Genomic DNA, 17,607 nt, shown 5'->3' on the forward strand with positions numbered 1-17,607 from the left:
TTTTTACAAGTGTGTGTAAATTATATTATGTTTATTTCAAGTCTGAAGGACTTTTACTTTTCTATTTTTAGGGAAGGTCAGTTTCTGGGAATGAAAAATTGTCTGTATCATGGGACAATAGGACCAAAGACAAGGTTTATTCATTTGGCCATATAATTGGTATTTTTTGAGTATCTTCCATATGCCAAGCACTGTCACATTCTTCATCATGATACAAAGAAGTTGAAGACAGACTCTGCCCTTGAGTAGAACCCAGTCTAGTTGTAAGGTTCTGGAGCCTCTTTGAAATGCCCCTTATCCAAAAGAGCTCCATGAAGGCGTGGTAGCTTGGAGATTCCAGAGGAAAATGCCACTTGAAAGACCCTTTAGAAGTCCTGAAAGCTAATGGGTCCTTGTGGACCTCACTTTATGGTCTGTGTGATACTGCCTTGGATGTCCTCCCCGGCCACTAACAGAAGCCGCTAGGAGTTGTGCCAGGTGACCTTCCACCACCAGTCTTGTGATCCAGTTGTGTGACTGATTTTTTTGGTTGGTTTGTGCATTAATGGCATCATCATTCTACCTCCTGTGAGTACTGGTTCCTTTGCATCATGACTCATGGATGGAAACGTGCTTAAATTAAGTGTATTCATTTCTTCCCTTTAAAATGGAGCTTAAAGGGGCTGGCCCTGTGGCCGAGTGGTTAAGTTCGCGTGCTCTGCTTCGGCAGCTGAGGGTTTTGCTAGCTTGAATCGTGGGTGCAGACATGGCACCGCTCATCAGGCCATGCTGGGGCAGCATGCCGCATGCCACAGCTGGAAGGACCCACAACTAAAAAATACACAACTATGTACCGGGGGGCTTTGGGAGAAAAAGGAAAAAAATAAAACCTTTAAAAAATAAAAATGAAAAAAATAATTAAAAAAATAAAATGGAGCTTATGGATTTGATATGGAATGCTGTTGATCGTATTGGATAAAATGAGAAGAGTTTATTTGTTCATGTGGTTCTGCCCTTTGATTATTTTCTTTCAGCACAGATAAAAACTAATTGATAGTGCATATTGGAAAACCACTTCTACATGATACTTAAGCAAGGTTACTTTAATACACAAGTTGCAGTTTTGGAGAATTAGTTTAGTTAATGGTGACTCTTTCAGGTTGCTGCACTCAACTTTGGTTAGAGATAATCTCATTAAACACTTAATGACTGTGCCTAGACTCCATTAAAAGCTACGGTAAAGAAATGGATTAGTCTGTGGCCTGTTGACCTCAAAGCGTTAAAAAAAAAAAGCTTCCTGAGATACCTTACAATGGTTAATGGTGGGCATACAGTTATTAAAATAAAGCTGCAAGCTTTATTTACTTTGGGTGGGGATGGGAGGAGGTAGTGCTATATGATAGAGTCCTTAAAAGTTTTTCAAATAATTTTTTTATTTTGAAGTACTTATGAACTCACAGGGAGCTGCAAAAATAGTTCAACAGTCCCGTGCACACTTCACGCTAGGTTTGACATCTTATATAGTTTTAGTACAGTATCAAAACTAAGAAATTGATATTGGTACATTCCCATTAACTAGCCTATAGACTTTATTCAGTTCTCACCATTTTTTTAAACCTGCACTCTTGTGCGTGTGTGTGTGTGTAGTTGTCCTTAACATTTTTGATTAAAAAAACAATTAAGGGTGCCTGTGAGGTGGCGCAGTGGTTAAGTTTCCACGTTCCGCTTCGGCGTCCTAGGGTTTGCCAGTTCAGATCCTGGTGTGGACATGGCACTGCTTGGCATGCCATGCTGCGGTAGGCGTCCCACATATAAAGTAGAGGAAGATGGGCACGAATGTTAGCTCAGGGCCAGTCTTCCTCAGCAAAAAGAGGAGAATTGGTGGCAGATGTTAGCTCAGGCTAATCTTCCTCAAAAAAAAAAAAAACCCAAAACAATTAAGCATGAAGAATTTATATAGATTTTCTTTCTCTTGCCTCCAAAACCTGCATTGCTGATTGCCATTTGAGAGTACCTATGAGACTGGCCATAAGGTTGACTGTTATTTTTCTTGTTATTTATAAGTGTTCGTACCTGTCTTCCCCAATTTCTCTAGGCAGTTCAATTAACCCCCAGAAGATGGCTGAATCTGCAGGAATACCAGAGCAAGAAACTGATGTCTGACAACGGAGTGAAAGTTCAAAGATTCTTTGTAGCAGACACTGCGAATGAAGCTTTGGAGGCCGCCAAGAAACTAAGTAAGCTAAGTCATAACGGGTGACATACGCTTGCCCAAATTAGTGAATTCACAGATAGTTTCCCACTAGGTAAATTGCAATGCTGTGGGTTATTCTAACAGTGACAAATACAGTGGAAAACTTTGAATTGCAAAGGCAAAAACGCCCAATTAGGAAAACTTTATTCTTTTAGGAGAGAGCATATGGGATGTGACTCTATGGTAACTTTTCCGAGTTTTTCAGTCACCATTTCACCAAGTTCTCTTTTCTGTGGTTTAGTGGCTGGGAGAAATATGGTTGAAGGGCATGGAGTGTCAAAGGGAAGCCGATCACAGGATAAGTCAGGAAAGGTAGTTGGCATCCTTTTTTAAGCCTCTTAGAACACAGGGAAAATTGCCTCTGAGTGACTGTTGGAGAGAAAGGGGAAGAACACACATTTAAAGAGAAAGGGGAAGAATGCACATTTTGAAGTCAAGCTGACCTGAGTTCGTTGTTTTGCCCTCGCGTTTACCAGCCCTGTAACTTGGCATAGGTCCCTCTCCTTCTTGGGCCCCAGTTTCCTGGTTTGTAAATCAAAACTAATTTGTTTATCTCCCAGTGCTGTTGTGAGTCTTTAAGGGAAACTGTACATTGGTACATGGTAGAAAATCTAACCAGTTTCACTAGTTATTGACTGAGAAATTCAGAATCAGATCTCATGTTACTCAGCGAACATTCCTTCTGGTAGCATACAGACGCTCTTATTGTCAATCTGGATTAGCACTGTCCACTAGAAATATAATGTGAGCCAAATAAATATTTTTAAATTTTCTAAGTCACCTTAAGCAAAGTAAAAAGAAATGGGTGAAATTAATTTTAATAATATACTTTGTTTACCCCAGTATATCCAAAGTATTTTCATTTCAACATGTAATTAATATGAAACCATTATCAATGGGATATTTTACATTCTTTTTTTTGTCCTAACCTTCACAAATCCAGTTTGTATTTCACCCCTTCAGCACATCTCATTTCACGCTAGCCACATTTCAGGTGCTCAGTAGACACATGTGGCTAGTGGGCTACCATATTGGACAGCGCAGATCTGGACACTAGATGGATATGCAGGTGTGGTCTTTGCCTGCAACCTTGGAGAGCAGCTGTTTCCTGCTAAATATAAAAGAGCATCTGCTAACTGGCCTTGCCCAGGCAGCTGTGGCAAAGTTTGAGCATGCAAGATAGAGGCAGGCTCAGTACTTCAATTTTTTGGTTTTCTATGCTCTTTTAGGAGTAAGCAATGATGTACTTGAGCTAGTAATTGTTCCTCTTTTCTCTTCCTTTCCAAGTTCTCCCAGATGCTTATTTGCCAGATTCTTTCAATGTTATGTCAGTTGGAATGTATGTTTATTCTTTCCTTCAACAAATATTTATTGATCGTCAACCACATGTGTTAGGCACCATGGATACAGCTGTGGAAGACAAGTGAGCCCTCTTTCTTCTTAGAACTTACATTCTAGAAGGGAATTAATTTGTAATTTTCAGATGCTAAAGGTAGAAATTGAGAGTGACTTAGAGTTTAAGAAATGAAAATTGGTTTCATTTTCAAAAACTATCAAAGTTGGTTTTTATGGTGAAAAAAACCCTAGTAAAATTAGCCCTAAACGTGGATGAGAGCTCCTCAGTGATCTGTGGTAATAGACTCAGTAAAGGTTAATATTCCAACCTTTTTACATGAAAGGATCATTTTTGTTTTATACTCCTGTGGTTTGGGGATTGGCTAATGAGAGCAAAGAAATGTAAAGTTCAAGTTGGTCTTTGGTCTTCATTTTCCCCATTATTTTCTTAAATGTGCTGACACACTAGCATTCCAGGTCTAAGGGTCCTTCTTAAGGGAATTCTGGAAGCCAGCTGATTATTCTGCTCAGGCCGGAGCACAGCTGAGAGGACTTATCTTTCAGATTTTCGTGGAGATTTGGACTTACTGAACTAATTGGCTTCTTCATCATGGATTTGTATTATAAGCATTTCTTTAGCCACCGCTTTGTGGTAGGGGATTGTATACTGTGTCTGTAAGACAGAATGTTTGCACTGGAGACATTACCAAAGGTGGCGTTTACATACTGGGGCTGGGGTGAAGGGAGGGGAAGGGACAGACAATAAAGCAATTTTAAATAAAGGAGAGCTAAAAGTAAGAAGTCAAAATAAACTTTTTAAACAGCCGTTTGGTTCTGGAGGAGTGGTTTTGAGAAAATGAAACTGGGTAAAACGATTGAGAATGATGTGGCTGTGTGTGTGGCTTGGCCTGTGCAGACCTGTGGTAATCCTTTGGGTGGTGTGGCCACACGGGGGCGTTTCTGTGATCCAACAGAGAGCTAAAGGGAATTTGGAGAACTAATCCAAGCACCTTCTTTGGTGAATGGATGAGTAATCCTTCTCTTACTCGGTGAGTTGTTTTGGTAGGAGGAAGTGCTCTACTGGTTTTTGTTGTTGGATAGAAGCTTTGATCAGAGGGGAGGTTTATAGTATTGGAAGAGGAGAGGGTACTAAGTCTAGTTCGTTAGAAATGAAACAAGTTGATAGTAAATATAAAAGGAAGTACAGATGTCACTGAGATTGCCTAGAAAGAGCAAAACAAGAAGAATCTGGCAAAACTTCAGTGTTCACATTCTTGTTGCTACAAGATTGCCAAGGACCAGGAGCACAATTGAAGCTTTACCAAATAGATTTGAGGTTAAGGTTAAAGCTGGATCACACATCTTTCTGATTGTCCTGAAAATGGGTCTGTCACCTTATAATTAAGGTATTTTAATGGAGAAGAATTACATGGAAGGATAATAACATGCGGTCAGTGCTATATAAGATTTTATTGCTATCATCATAATTCCAGGGGGTTAACTGCTCTCATGATTCAAATCCATAGACAAATCAGAGACGTGTAATAATCAGTATCCTATCAATCATGTGTTAGGAGAGTTCAGATTTTAATTTGAAAAGTTTGTAAGTGATTGAAATGTATTTGCTTACCTTTCTGCTTTATCCTTATTTGGATGTGTTTTGAAATATAATGATATTTATAAAATATTTTGAAAACAAGTGTGGATGTTACTCATACCTAAGATTTCCAGTAATCTCTGTGTGGATAATCTCAAAATCTCTTTCTTTGTGGCTGAACCCACATTCCTGGTTGTCTGTTGACTGTCCTTTTATGGGCGTCTCTGACTCTCTTGGCTCAAATAGCACTTGTCATCCCTGAGTGGCTTCAAACCTTCTCTTCCTCTTAGCTCCCCCTACATAACCAGCTGAGATGCCTCCAGACTATCTTTAATGCCTCTCATATGTGTCGTATTCAATCGGTTGCCAAATCCTGCCATTTTTAGTGCAGCATTGTCATTTTGCAAAGCAAGGAAACAGGCAAGATGAGGTTAAAAACTTGCTAAGGTTGTACAGCTAATAATCGACGAAGATGGGATTTCCACCCGGCCAGATTAGATTTGATCTCCTCCCCAAGTGTTTTGCCTCTTTGCTAACTTGATGATGATATTCTTGGGAGATTTTTATGTGTGAGTCAGCATTTTTAAGATGGAAAATGCATATTAATAAAATTAGAAGATTGAATTAAAACTAGATTGACAGGTTCGGTTCTAAGGCGCAATTTATAGAAACTGTAATCTGCAGATGTTTTCTTAATGATTCATTTTGTCATATCTCTGGGCAATAGACTGTTTTGCTATATAGTTATGGAAAGCTTGTTAATTTGAACATTTGTTTAAAACGGGTAATGAAAACTGTTTCTGTAACACAATTCATAATGATAAGATATTGAGTGAGAGCCTCATTTTCTTGCACAGAAAATGGACTTATGTCTGATGGCGAGTGTAAATTGGGTTTGGTGTATTAAGTTTTTAATGTGTGGCTAATATTAGTTTCCGCAGCAGTTTGTAGGAGCCGCCTTTTATAATCGTACTTTAAGGAGGGAATTGTTTCCCTTGCCTACAATTTTCTCAGGAGGTTTATTACTTAGACCCTTTTCTCCTCTATGGATTAAATTTAATGTATACAATCAATGGATAATTATAGAATACCTACTGTGTACATGACTAATCTTTATGTTGCTTTTCACTTCTCTTTAAAGATGAGTGACGAACATGTCTCTCCCATGGCTCGGACGTCCTATCTTAAAGGAGGATTTACGTATAAGCATTGATGAAACTTATCTAGGACCACAACTTTTTTGTTTGGGAAGTCTCCACAATTTATTAATTATTCCATTTATGTTAATATGAGACTCTCAACATTTGATTAAGCAAGAAGATTGTATTTCAAAAACTCTCAGTTTTATTCTTTGCAAGGAAAGAAATTGAAATATGAATGTAGAAATTAATCTTCTCTGAGCTAATGACATTCATCCTAAAATGGAGATAAGGAGCTTTTATTGAATTTGGCTAGCTTTGGATTGCTTTCAGCTACAGCATGTTTCCATTCATCAATATGATAACTTATTCTTTTTATTTTATGTAATCACATCCTAAAGCCTGGTGAATTACCTACATCATTAAAGAATTGCATTTTATGTAAAAAGGGAACTACTGCCCATTGACTGCTGATTGACATGTACTATTAATCCTGTAGGAAATTAAATATATTGCAAGCCTCCTCGATTGTTGTGGCTTTGTCATATCACGTTATGTGGTTAGGATCTTGCAAAAAGATCTTACATCCTTTGTGTTGAGATGATGGTCATTATTGTCTTATAATGACAGGCAAGAGTAATGTTGATTTCTGTGTAGTAAATCTTCATTTTACTACCCTATCAGCCACCCATTATTTTGAATCTGGAGTCAGGAATGCAAAGAAGCGACGGTAATGGCAAAGGCAGGCCATCAGATGATGAAGCAGTGTTTGCTTTCTATGAATAATGATGGCGTCCTCATGAAATAGATGGTTCCTGTGGTGAGATTTGACTGTGTTCCTGGCTGCCACTGGCCCCCTTTGGTTCCTCCCCTCTTTCCAGTCTCCTTGGAGATTATGTGAGCTTCCCAATATCTTTTCTATAGTTTACTTCATGCTTATTTCAGCTATGGTCAATTTCTATTGCTTACTGCTGAGAACCCTGACTCATCTAGAGAGAAAGTGCTTATCTTAGGTCCTGAGATATCGTAAACACTCAATAAATATTATTGTTATTCAGAAAGTATTCATTTGCTTCTTAAAGCAACTTACTCCTTAAACTTGCTCCTTAAAGGAACACCTTAATTGACATTAAAGGCTTTCTCTAACTGTGTTTATAAAGAGGATCTCGTGCAATAATTTGTAACCTTTCATAACATTTCCTACTGTATATATTTTTGCAAAGAGATCCCCTCTTTTATAAAATGTTCTTTTCTCTTCTTTCCAAGTCTGTAAATATAAATGGGCTTCTCTGGTCATCTCCTTAGGATTCCTCTGTGCTGGAATATCTTTTCCTAATTGTCGGTGGTGTTCACTGAATAGAAGCACAGGAGACCTCCAGAGTGAATGGTGAGATCAAGGCAGGTTGTGGGCAGGCAGGCTTACACAAATGCACACGTAGCTTCCTGTCAGTTTTCTTAGAAACAATTGAGAACAGCGCTTTGAAAGTCAGTGCCTCCCCTTGAATTTTGGCTATATAATTAAGCAAGGATTAATTCTTCTTCTTGCATTTGAACCAATGAAGATAACAGTGGTGGCATTTAACCTTTGGCCTCTTGCATGTATCTGGCATCATGCTGAACATTTTCTAAGTGTAGTCTCATGTAATGCTCTTTGAAACCGAAGAGGAAGGCTTTCCTTTAGGGACTGATTCTGCATATCACTAGATCTCGGCAGGCCCATGATTGTGTATCCACGGTAACTAACACAATTTGACTTTGTCTGTTCAGTGGGTCATTAATGGAGTTATTTATTAACTTGTTTTTTTAAAGCTACCTCATTGTGAATTAACAAAGAAGTTAGGAGCATGGTCTCATTTTCTAGGACTTCCCTGTGAATTATTTTTCCCTGGGGTCTGAATGTTCTGGATGTCCACAGGGTACCTTATGGGGTTGTAAATGTAGAAAAACTTTGCCTGGGGTAAAGGAGCATAAGAGCTAGCTCCTTATTATCCAGCTGTCTGAATATATTGGCCTTTTTAAAGAAATCTGAAACATAATTGCACAAATCCCTTCTGATTATCAAAGGAATATGTTCATTATTTTGATTTTGGAAAATATAGAAAAGTACAAAGAAGTGAAAACCTCCTATAATCCTATTAACATATTTCCCTCCATTTTTCTTACACATTTATTCGTTCAGTCAGCAATATTAATTTCTGTGTATGTATTTACATAAATATACTTGAGAGAGAATGGTTATAAATTTGGGAAAATACTATGCATACAGGTTTGTATCCCACTTTTAAAATTCCGCATTTTAACATGAGCATTACCCAGATACAGTCATCCCTTGGTATCTGTAAGGGGATTGGTTCCAGGACCCCCCACAGATGTCAAAATCCACAGATGCTCAAGTTCCTTATACAAAATGGCACTGTATTTACATAGAACATACAAACATCCTCCCGTATACTTTAAGTCATCTCTAGGTTACTTAGAATACCTAATACAATGTAAATGCTATGTAAATAGTTGTTATACTGTGTTTAGGGAATAATGACAAGAAAAAAAGTATGCATGTATTCAGTACAGATTCAGCCATTGCAGGCCTTTCAATCTGTGGATGTGGAACCCGTGGATACAGAGGGCCGACTGTATTAAATACTTGAAATGGTTGTATGGTAATCCCTAGATTGACTATGCTATTTCCTATTGTGACTTAGATTGTTTTTTTCTATTTTGGTGTATTAGGTAAACTGGCTTCTATAACTCGTAAACTGCCCAGTTCTCAGTAGCTTAATACAACAAAGAGTTATTTCTGAATCACATAAAAGTGCAGTATGGTGCTCTTAGTCTGCCTCTAAGTGGTGACTCAGGGACCCAGGCTCCTTTCATCATTTCACTCTGCACTCTTTAACACGTGGCTCCCAAAGATGACCTGGGAATTGTGTTCATGCCAGCTGCTTAGAAGGGGAAAGAGCGAGGAGGATTACATGTGGAGATTTTGCACCAACTGTGTCACTTTACATTCTGTTGGCTAAAATTCATCCAATGATCATAATGAGCTGCAAGAGAGACTGGGAAATACAGTTTCAATGCATACTTAGGAAGGAGAGGAAATGGGTTTGGTGATCACGTAGCAGAATCTATAGCATTTAGAATTTGGGGGAAATTTGTTTCTTTGTTTCTTGGCTTAAAGCAAATGTGGACTATACAGTCAGAACAGAGCTCCCATCTCAACTCTGCTTTGATTACTTACGCCATAATTTACTTGCCTATAAAATTGACGATAATAACAAATACTTCAAGGAAGAATGCAGATAAAAAAAGACACACATAGTGCATGCCTCATGCCAACAAGGCACTCACCAATTTACCCTCCTTTTTTCCTTCCATCTTTTTTGATGTCAGCTGAGTGAATGTTGCGAGCCACCATAAAAGGAATATAATAACAGCTATTAAAAACATCAACAGCAGATAAAAAAATAAAAATGCTCAGCGCTTTTGCAGTAACACCCAAGTGTTAAACTATATTTAGTGTACAGCTCCCAGATGATTTGATAATGAATATATTACTGGCATACTGTTGGTTGATATTTTCTAGGGAGATGGCAGTATGTGAAGTCAAAGTTCCATAATTTTGAAAGAAAATGAAGATCGTTCTTTCTTTACTTTGCAACAGAATAAATATTATCCAAGGAATTAAGCTTTTAAGATGCTACACTGTCCCCCAAGGTGGTTGTTACCAGAGTTGGCAATATTTAACAGATGTTCATGAATAGTACTCAGACTTCATTTGAGTTTTCTAGGGTACCCACAAAAAGTCAAGAAGTGAATTGAGAAAGTTTAAAAAAATCTATTGCTTGATCTGCCTTAGGATGAAACTGAATGAGTAAACAAGCTACTTCAATTATGTATTATTTTTTTTTTCTTTCGTTCAACATGGAACAAGCTAAGGGATTTGTGAGTCTGTTATTTCTCTCAAATTAAGTGTGGGCCAAGTATTAGAATTTTTTTTGTCTTCAGGCTTTTGAGTGAATATACCAGTCAGTTCAGTACGGGGAAAAGGAAGCAGATGGGATGTGGATAACAGGAAAAACAACAGTGCTAAAAGTATTTGATATGCAAAAAGCAAACTGTTCCCAGAGTCTTCAGGTGCTAGATGTAGCCCTGAAAAACAACTTCACATAAATATATATTTTCTTTGTAAATAATCTACGCACGAGCCTCATAAATGTGAGCAAATCTAGATCCCTTCATGACTTCCTCTTGCTCAGAATTCCTGACTACTCTTCCCTGCTTAGCAGGTTCAGTTTAAACTCACATGGCCAGTTGTGCATGACACAATCATGGTCTGCCTTTCCCAAACTGTCCCCGTTTTGTACTTGTTTCCCTGTGTGTGGCTACATCGGTTTCCCTCCTGCCTTTGTCCAGATTCTTTCCTCCATGGAGTGCCCTCTAATCCAGTGGAGATCACTCTGGAGTTGGGCTTAAATTCAAATCCTGTGTCTGCCACGTGTTAGCTCCGTGACCCTAAGCAAGTGACCTAACGTCTGGAATCCTCAGTTTCCCCATCTGTAAAATGAGGTTAGTAATAATACTTGCTTCCTAGGGGAGCCAGGGAGAGTGAAATGAGGCCATGTATGTATAAGATTTAGCAGAGTTGTATATCCCACAGTCTCCATAAAGCGTAGCTAGGATCATTATCATTGTTATTGTCACCCCTCCATCTTGGTCCAGCTTAACTGTCACTTCTTCAGTGATATCTTCTGGGAGGCACTCTGGTGGCATTTAAGAAGGTGGGCTCTGGAGGAGACGGCCTTGGTTTCAAGCCTAGATCCACCCGTTATTAGCTGTGTTTTAACTTCCCTAGGTCTCCGATTCCTCATCTGTGACATATGGGAGGTCAGTAGTAGCTCTCCATGGTTTGGTGGGAGGAGTGACCTCACTGTTAATACAGTGGCTAGCTCATAGGAAACATGGGTAGATGTTGCCATTATATAGATTTTTTTAGTGAGACATAATTGATATACAACACTGTGTTAGTTTCTGATGTACAGCATAATGATTTGATGTATGTATATGTTGTGAAATGATTGTCACAATAAGTCTAGTTAACATCTGCCACCACATATAGTTACAAATTTTCTTTTTCTTGTGATGAGACATTGTAAGATCTACTCTCTTGGAAACTTTCGAATATGCAGTACAGTGTTATTAACTATAGTCATCATGCCGTACATTACATCCCCAGGACGTATTTACTTTATAACTAGATGTTTGTATCTTTTGACTACTCTCACCCATTTTGCCCAACTCCCATCTCCTGTCTCTGGCAACCACCAATCTATTCTCTGTATCTATGAGTTCGTTCTTTTTTTTTTAGATTGCATATATAAGTGAGATCATATGCTATTTATCTTTCTCTGTCTTATTTCACTTGCATAATGTTCTCAATGTCCATTCATCCATTCATGTTGTCACAAATGGCAGGATTTCCTTCTTTTTTATGGCTGAATAATATTCCATTACATGTGTGTATATGTATATATGTATGTGTGTGTGTGCGTGCATGTGTATATATACCACATTTTCTTTATCCATTCATCCATTGATAGACATTTAGGTTGTTTCCATATCTTGACTATTGTAAATAGTGCTGCAGTGAACATGAGGGTGCATATGTCTTTTCAAATTAGTTTTTCATTTTCTTCAGTTAAATATCCAGGAGTGGAATTACTGGATCGTATGGTAGATCTATTTTTAATTTTTGAGGAACCTCCATACTGTTTTCCATAGTGCCTGCACCAATATACATCCCACCAACAGTGCGGATGTGGTCATTATATTGCTGTGGTTTTTGCTGTTACGGTAAGTGGTCGCTTTACATGTTAGGGTGCACAGGGTGGGCGTAGAGGCTGTAATTTAACCTGTGGCGTCTGTATCCCAGAGAGAGGAAGTTCATTCCTTATGATATAGTTGTGGACTGACTTCTTACACAATGCTTTTTACAGAGGAAATAGATTATATGTGTTCCTATAAATCAGGACAGGAAGTTTCAAAATGCATCTGGCATTTCAAGTTTTCCTAAGTGTCTCTAAACATAGATAATCATCCCTGTTGGTTTGTCTGGGACAGACTTAGATACATCTATTATTCCAGAACTATTATTAATAGCAATCCCATTCCCTCTCCAAACTGTCTCCATTTAAACAATTAAGTGTGTGGTTACCTTACTCCAAGAGTCACTTGAAGGATGACTCCTTGGTAGCAGCTGCCTTTAACGTGAAGCCTGTTTTGTAGAATGGAATATGATAGCTTTAAGTGTTATCCCATTAATTCATGCAGCTTTTAAACGAAGGATGAACGGGAGATGAAAGGGCCTTCCTGATACTGTTAGGCATGACTGCTGGGAGTGTGATATAAGCAAAGTTGGTTAGAACAAGGCTTGATTCTACATTCCAGGGGCAGGGCTGTTTCTCGTTCATCTCTGCATACCTGGTATGGAATAGTACGGGTTCCATAAGTGGTTACTGAATGGAAAAAATTAATAAGAGAACAAACATCCCAAGAAGCCTTCCATCTAGGTTAATACTTGCCAGGCAGAACTTCTCTGCTGTGTACACCCAGTGGGTTTTCTCCAATGCCACTGCGTCATGTCCTTAAGCTTGGTTTAGAGAGAAGGTACAGCTAAGGGAGCAGCAGCCCCATGGGCCATGGTGGGAAGGTGAGAAGTCATGAAGGGAGATGTCAACTTGGCAGCTTTGCCTGCTGCCAGTTTCTGGCAGAAGTTAGTCCAGGGTTTTCCTCAGGCTGGTCTTCCTGTCTAATGCCACGGAACAGCCTCAGTCAAAATGCGGGGGTGATCATATCTTCTGGTATTGCCAGGAATGAACCCACTTAGACGAAAACAGCTTCACCTTCTACCGGGTTCTCTCTGAGTTCTTGCAGGTCCTGTTAATGAAAGTCCCTGGTCCACAGTGGCTTTTTATTCTATTTACATCAACCAGCTCACCTTTCAGTTATAGAATCTTTGCGTGTGTGTTCATTTCAATTGAAAGGCACCCCAAGTATGCTCATTTCAGTGCCACTTTTATCACTGTGTCCTCTACTCTTGGAAAAAATTAATATTCTGCCGTCTTAGACAGTAGCTTTCTATCCTCGCCCGCGTGTTGTGTTTGCTATCCTTTGACAAAATAAGAGAGAGGACTATAAGGAAACCCAGTGAGGCCTCAAATGCACTTGGGATTTAAGAATCGTTTTTCTATGTGGTATTAATTCATTTAACAATTATTGAGCACCTGAAATGAGTCGGGCACTGAGGTTGGTTGGGCACAACGAGGACTGAGAATTGTTGGTGCTTCCAAGATGTTCACTGCCTATAGAGAGACTGATGTATAAACCTATGGGAATAAAGGGTGGTCGTTCTGATGGTAGAAGCATAGCCATACGTTGTGGGCACTCAGAGGGGAAAGAGGTACTTATCTTATTGTAGATGTTGAGTGATCAAGGAAGGCGTCATGGAAGAGGTGAAAATTGCATTTCCTTTTTGACTCACTGTGAAATCTAATACGTCTAGTGAACAGACTTTATTCTGACCCTAGACTACAAAGCTTGGCCTTATTTCTTTTCTCTTTGGGTCTCATCGAAATGATCTCTCGAAATGATTGGTAAGAAATTGGTAATACTAGCTTTGAAGAGAGGAGTCATAATTTAGATCATTTTACTAGTAGTGGGTCGAGTTAGTTGCTTGTGGAAGAGAGAGAAGTGTGCTGCCTAAAGGAAGTGAAGATGCCTACCTTCCAAGATAGGATTCTGTGGACAACCCCTTAAGGGATGCTACTTTGAGTAAACCCCAGGCTGCTCCTTGCCTCCGTGGGCCGGGAAACTTTTGGGTACCCAATCTGAATTCATCACACTAAATAGGTTGGCTACTTACCAGTCAAACCTATGAGAATAATATATAAACCAAAACCTAAAGCAAAATGTTTTTCTTGTGACTGGAATGTTCCTATCTGCCATCCTGTTTAATGTCTTAGAAGACAAATCTGTCTTGTCTTACCCTTACTGAGTTTTTTTCCCTTTTCAAGTGGAGGAGCACACTTCAACAGAGGCTCAGACTTGCCTTTACTCACGCACTCAGCAAATATTTATTGGGTGCGTGTGCTAGGGTGATGGGAAATATGGCTAACTTTGTCTTGAGAGCTCCTTTTATGTTTAATAAATGTTGTTAAATGCCTTGCCTACTGTATCTCATTGGCTCCTCCTAAGACATTTCTGAGATATGTCATCATCCTTATTCCTAGTTCACAGAAGAATCCTCTAAGAGGCCCTAAGGGGTCCACATAGGCTGGACTCTGGGGTTGCACTTTCGGTAACCACACTAGTGGGCTTCACAAATGCCAGGGAAGATGGAGCACCTCTGAGTGACAGAAAAGCAGGGTCAAGGGCCCTTTACTTCTGAGCCCAAAGTGAAGGGACCAGGGCTTCTAGCCTCCAGAGCCCTGCTCACAGGATTGCTTGCCTTCACCAAGGGGCTCTGATCCATCTCTTCAAACCCTCCTCTTCCCCAGAGCTTTGTCTGAAACACCCTAGACTGGACAGGCCCCCACCAAAACCCTCCCTTCCTGCTGGAGGCAAGCCTAACATCCTGTCTCTTAGATTGATTTTATTAGTCAAAACTCTCAGGAATCCCGAGGTCTCCCCTGCTCTGCTGTGAATACTGCAAGCAACACCCATTAGCTGAACAAGGAACTGGGTCTGTTGTGTTTCACATTACAAAGACATTCTCACTATAGAAACACATCTGCTCTCATGATTCAGTGCCTTTTAACTTCACAGTGGTTGGAGTTTAAAGGGGTCTTTTGTGAACATTGAAGTCCCTGAAGACGGCGAATAGCTGAAATTTTCCACTTGGACAGTAGTATGGAGCTATAGCTAATGATAGAGAATGATACTTTCATTGCCTCTGTTTTAACTTCTGTAGCTAAAAGGTTTGCGATTTCATACCAGGCCAAACAACTTTTCATTTGTTCAGCTTCCTCTAATTTAAGCAAAGTAGTTCGGTGGTGGTGGGGTATTGTTATAGGAATCTGATATTGAGGTACTGTGTCATTTGGAAAGACTGATACAACTAAAAGTTTTGTATAATTCTCTCTGGTTTTTATAAGCTTGTGTCCAGCTAACATATGTTTTTTTTTCATTGAATCCCTTTTGAACTTTGAATGTAGAACTATATCAATGATTGATAAACATCATCTGCAGCTCTACTGTCTTATCGATTTTCACTTTCTGTTTTCAATAATAAAAATCTTTTACACTTCAGACCAGGAGAGTATGAGATTAACAAATTTTCTGGACCATTGGGCCCCATTCAATGGATATTCAGTAACTTATTCAGAGAATATTTTGAAGATTTGAGCTTGGTGGGGATACAGTGTGTAAACAAATAAGTTAGCAAATGATTTACAGATTGTGAGAAGTGCTGTGACAGAAATAAAGAAGGGGTAGAATCATGGAGGACTTAGGATGGTCAAGGAAGTCTTCTCGGAGGGGGTGATTTTACGCTGACATGTGAGGGTAGAAGGAGCCAGTGGTGAGAAGAACAGAGAGTAAGCTGTTCTAGGCAGAAGTGACCGAAAGGGCTGAGATGCTGTGTTGGAAACAGCTTTGTCAATTTGAGAAGCAGAAAAGAGACTAGTGAGATTGAAGTTTAGGGAATGACAGTGGGGTGAGTTCTGAGAGGTAGATGAGAGCCCAGATCATACAGGGCTTTGTAGGCCTACGTAAGTATTTCAGGTTTTATTCTTAGTGATATAAGGAGCTACTGAAAGATTTTGATAAAACCCCTATGAATTTGGTATGGCCTCAACAATGCTAGATGCCACACCATCCCCAAACTTCAATGATTTATTTGTTCTTGCTCAAATGTCTGCATAGTGGCAGAGCCAGGCAGGCCTCACTGGGCTTGGCTGCAAGCTGCTGTTTGGGTCCAGGTGTGCTCCATGTGTCTTTCATCTTCCTTGGACCAGCAGGCTAGCTGGGGCATATCTTCACAGGGAAAAGGCCAAAATGCAAGAGAGTGAGCTCAACTATAAGCATGTTTGAAGCCTCTGCTTGCAACACATCTGCTGACATCCCACTGGTTGAGCCTAAAGTCAAAGGACAAGGGCCTCTAGTGGAGGGATCTGCAAGGGCACATGACAAAGGGTGTGGATCCAGGGAGGGGTGAAGGATGGGGCCAGTGATTCATTGAACCACAAACAAGGACCTGGTCTTATGTATTTTATAAAAACTCATCATAGACTAAGGTGACCAACTATCCTGTTATTGCCTAGGAATAAGGGATTTCCTGGGATATGGGACTTTCAGTGCTAAAACCAAGAAAGTCCCAGGCAAACCAGGATGAGTTGGTTATTCTATTATGGATTGTCCTGTGGCGAGTTGATTAACAGGGCATCAGGAGAAGTGGGGAAGAGGTAGGCTGCTGTTGTGATCATCCAAGTGAGAGAAGGTAGTGGTTTGGATGATGAGGGTGGCAGAGGAGTTAGAGAGAAGTGGATGTCTTTGGGTATATTTTGGAGGTAGAGCCCATGGCACTTGCTGATGTATGGGATGTGGTGGATGAAGAAAGGAGTTAAGGATGTGTTAGATCAATTGAATATACTGTTTGCTGGAGTATGAGGATTTGAATAACCTATAGAGTAGAATAGCAAATTTTAATAATTACTGCAAGAATATGATAACCTAATACTTGGAAATGCATTCTGTGTTATAGTCACACAATATGGCGTTTCTCTTCAAAATCACACCAAAAAATCAGTGGAATAAATGAGGAGATTGCTGTATATAGACCCAGTCCTATAATGATGTAAACAAATTGCATCAGAAAAATGATGGCCACCAACAAAAGAAATCTTCCTAGTAACCTGCATTGGGCAGCCTAGCTCACCAGAACACTTTGCTTCTATGGTGAGCAAGCAAGCTGTGGATACTGGAAAATGGGTATGTTCTCTTCATTTTGATTTGCCAGGGGTTCAGCCCATCATGATTTACATTTTACATTTACATCCTGAGTTTCCTATACCGTGTACCTGGTGTGATCGAAAGAATGTTTGAATAGGATTCGGAAGGTCTGAATTTGAGCTGTGGCTTTCATATTCAATCATTTTTTTCCTTTTTTCTTACTGGGGGCTAGGGGCAGGGGGAAGTAGAATGTATGATTGTGATTAGATATTGCCAATTTCTTTTCCCTACCTGTCTAGTTTGATATGTTGAATGATGAGGAGAACCTGTTCCCTAGCCCATTTGGAGATGCTGGTTGA

At 39.6% G+C, this 17,607-nt stretch overlaps 1 protein-coding gene across 1 annotated transcript in view; it reads left to right on the forward strand.

Annotated features, from left to right (window-relative positions):
• Nucleotides 1–17,607, forward strand: part of SUCLG2 (succinate-CoA ligase GDP-forming subunit beta) — a 260,077-nt gene that overhangs the window by 59,741 nt on the left and 182,729 nt on the right. The window contains exon 2 of the mRNA XM_023620105.2: nt 2,075–2,216. Coding sequence (XP_023475873.1) covers nt 2,075–2,216 — 142 coding nt within the window. The remainder of the gene's footprint in view (nt 1–2,074; nt 2,217–17,607) is intronic.

The sequence above is a fragment of the Equus caballus genome, chromosome 16 (genome assembly GCF_041296265.1).
Source record: "Equus caballus isolate H_3958 breed thoroughbred chromosome 16, TB-T2T, whole genome shotgun sequence".
Classification (NCBI taxonomy): Eukaryota; Metazoa; Chordata; class Mammalia; order Perissodactyla; family Equidae; genus Equus; species Equus caballus.